The 2,405-nt window shown below is 64.8% G+C and overlaps 1 protein-coding gene across 1 annotated transcript; it reads right to left on the bottom strand.

Moving 5' to 3' along the window:
- Nucleotides 1-314: 314 nt before the first annotated feature.
- Nucleotides 315-984, bottom strand: MNEG_14339 (hypothetical protein; the record flags this gene model as incomplete). The annotated part of the gene is made up of 3 exons (XM_014037189.1): nucleotides 315-330; nucleotides 455-600; nucleotides 916-984. 3 exons carry the CDS (start codon nucleotides 982-984, stop codon nucleotides 315-317), a joined length of 231 nt encoding a protein of 76 aa, XP_013892643.1.
- Between the last annotated feature and the right edge of the window lie 1,421 nt (nucleotides 985-2,405).

Here is a 2,405-nt window from a genome sequence, read left to right as displayed (position 1 = left end):
GGATGAACGCGCCGCGTGGCCCGCATTTGTGCGCGCGGAGAGGGGATGCTTGTGCGAAGTGCGGGGTGTGTGATGTGTGCGTGAGATGGTGCCGGCTTGTTGTAGCAACATTTCCACTGTAGCAACGTGGATGCCCGCATGCACACACACATACAAACACACACACTCTCACACACACACACACACACACACACGAACATTCTGACACACCCTCGCTCTCTGTGCATGTCTCTCTCGCACGCACGCACACACACACACACGCACGCACACACACACACACACACACATGCACGCACACACAAACTCTCTCTCTGTCACACGCACACGCAACTGCAAGCGCATGCACACACGCGCGCAAGCACCCACCCCCACACACGCACCTGCAAGCGCACACACACACGAGCGCGAGCACCCACCCCCACACACGCACGCACTCGTGCGTTCATACACACACCTCTGCTCCACGAAAGCGGGCGTCATCTTCAGCCGCCCCTCCACAAAGTTGCGCCGCGGCCGCGCCGGCAGGATCGTGCCCGGCAGCAGCAACTCGAGCAGCCGCGACAGCGCCACCACGTCCTTGAAGCGCCGCCGCACGGTCACCTGCGGTTGCAGGTGGTGGGCGCGTGTTTCGGGGTGCGTTGCAAGCGAGCATCGGTGGCAGCGAGAGCGGGGAGGGGCAGAGCATGGTGCATTCTGGAACGCGAGGGGAATGGGATGACAGCTGGAGGTCTAAAGTGGGGAGGATGCGCCCCGCATGGTGGTCGAAGAGCGTATTGCTGCAGGGTGTGGGTGAGATGACCAAGGCGCACCCGCCGCGTGGGCGCAGGTTGCACAGGCCGGTCGCAATCAAACATTCGCAGCAGACGAGGCGTGCGCGTGGGGGTGCATGACGGGTGCACGGGCGGCGCCCCGCACCTGGGGGCAGCGGAATGTGGGGAGTGACGTGGCAGTGGTGACCTCAAAAGAAACAAAGCTCTCGTCCATGCCTGGGGGTTTGTGTGCATCGACAGAGTTCGGCGGGGCGGGGGCACCGAGGAGTGAGAGGTCGGGCACGGCAGCGCGCTGGCAGCGGAGTGATCCTGCCGTTGTCGGGGTGGGGAATCCTACAAGCGGCTGCAAAAGCGAGCGGCTTGCCCCCCGCCTGGGGATGCGCAGCATAAAAGGCAAGCGGGCACTCTCCGCCGCTCAGTTCCCTCCCGGGACAGCTGGCGCCAGTGGCCGCCGCACGACGGATTTTGAACCGCAAACCAATGCACCCGCCCGAGCTCGGGCCCATGCGCACGCGCGGCGCACCAGGCACGCCAGACGGCCCCCGCATGGTGGCCGGTGAGTGCACACTGATCCTCATATCTGCGGATCCAGGCACCTCCGGCACCAGCGGCGACAGCTGCGGCGCCACCGCGGGGCCCGGGAGGCTGGGGTAAGATGATTTTGGTGGGTACGCCGGCGCGTTGCTTGCATGCTGCTGCTGCTGCTGCTGCTGCTGCTGCTGCTGCTGTTGCTGCGGCGCCAACGCTGGCGCCGATGCAGGCGCCTGCAAGTTGTGCAGCGGGGGCTGACGCTGCTGCTGCAGCTGCTGCTGCTGCTGCTGCTGCTGCTGTTGCTGCTGCTGCAGCAACGTTGCGACCGTCGAGGGCGCGCTGGGCTGAGCGCCGGGCGCCGCACCCGCTGCAGCGGGCGGCGCTGGCGCCGGGGCGCTCAGGGGGTCGCTGGTGGCAGCGTAAGGAGCTGGGTTGCCATAGGGATCGTGGCCATCGAGAGGAACGTCACCGTATCCACCAAACGCGTCGTCGGCCTGCGAAATAGGCCCCTGGGTGCGGGCGTGCGACAGCATGCAAGTGAGCGTCGTCGACCTTGGACGCAACGTGCAGAGCGCCGTGATCCTGCTCGTGGCCCGCACCTGCAGCGCCGACGCCGTCCCAAACTGCAAAGGGTCGTTCTGCGGCTCCCCTGTCATCCCGCTTTTCACGCCGCTCCAGACTGAGGGCACCGAAGGTGGGTCGAGGTGGCAGATGCTGCCACCTCGAAAGTTTATCAATCAGACGATGATTTGTATCAATTGATCAAGGGTCACATATACACCGAATGCGACGGTGCTCGCTGATCTGCGTAGCCAGAGACTGTACGGTACCTTACTCTTGCCTCAGTCATTACCTGTGCATGAATGAGTGCACGAGGTGTTTGAGTGCGCGAGTCGAATTCAAAGCAAACACACAGGCCCTTGGTCACCCACGCCAGCTCGCTCTCTCACTCAGTTGCACCCTCGGCCCCCCCTGGCCGAGCGCGCCAACAGCCGGCTCCCACGACCCCCGCGCCGCGCCCGGCCGTACGATGCCCGAAGTCATGCTTGCCAACGCCGACTGTGTGGCACTGGCATGAGCGGCGGATGGCGAGCGGCGATCAGG

The sequence above is a fragment of the Monoraphidium neglectum genome (genome assembly GCF_000611645.1).
Source record: "Monoraphidium neglectum strain SAG 48.87 unplaced genomic scaffold scaffold04414, whole genome shotgun sequence".
Classification (NCBI taxonomy): domain Eukaryota; kingdom Viridiplantae; phylum Chlorophyta; class Chlorophyceae; order Sphaeropleales; family Selenastraceae; genus Monoraphidium; species Monoraphidium neglectum.
This window is presented reverse-complemented; position numbering and strand designations above follow the sequence as displayed.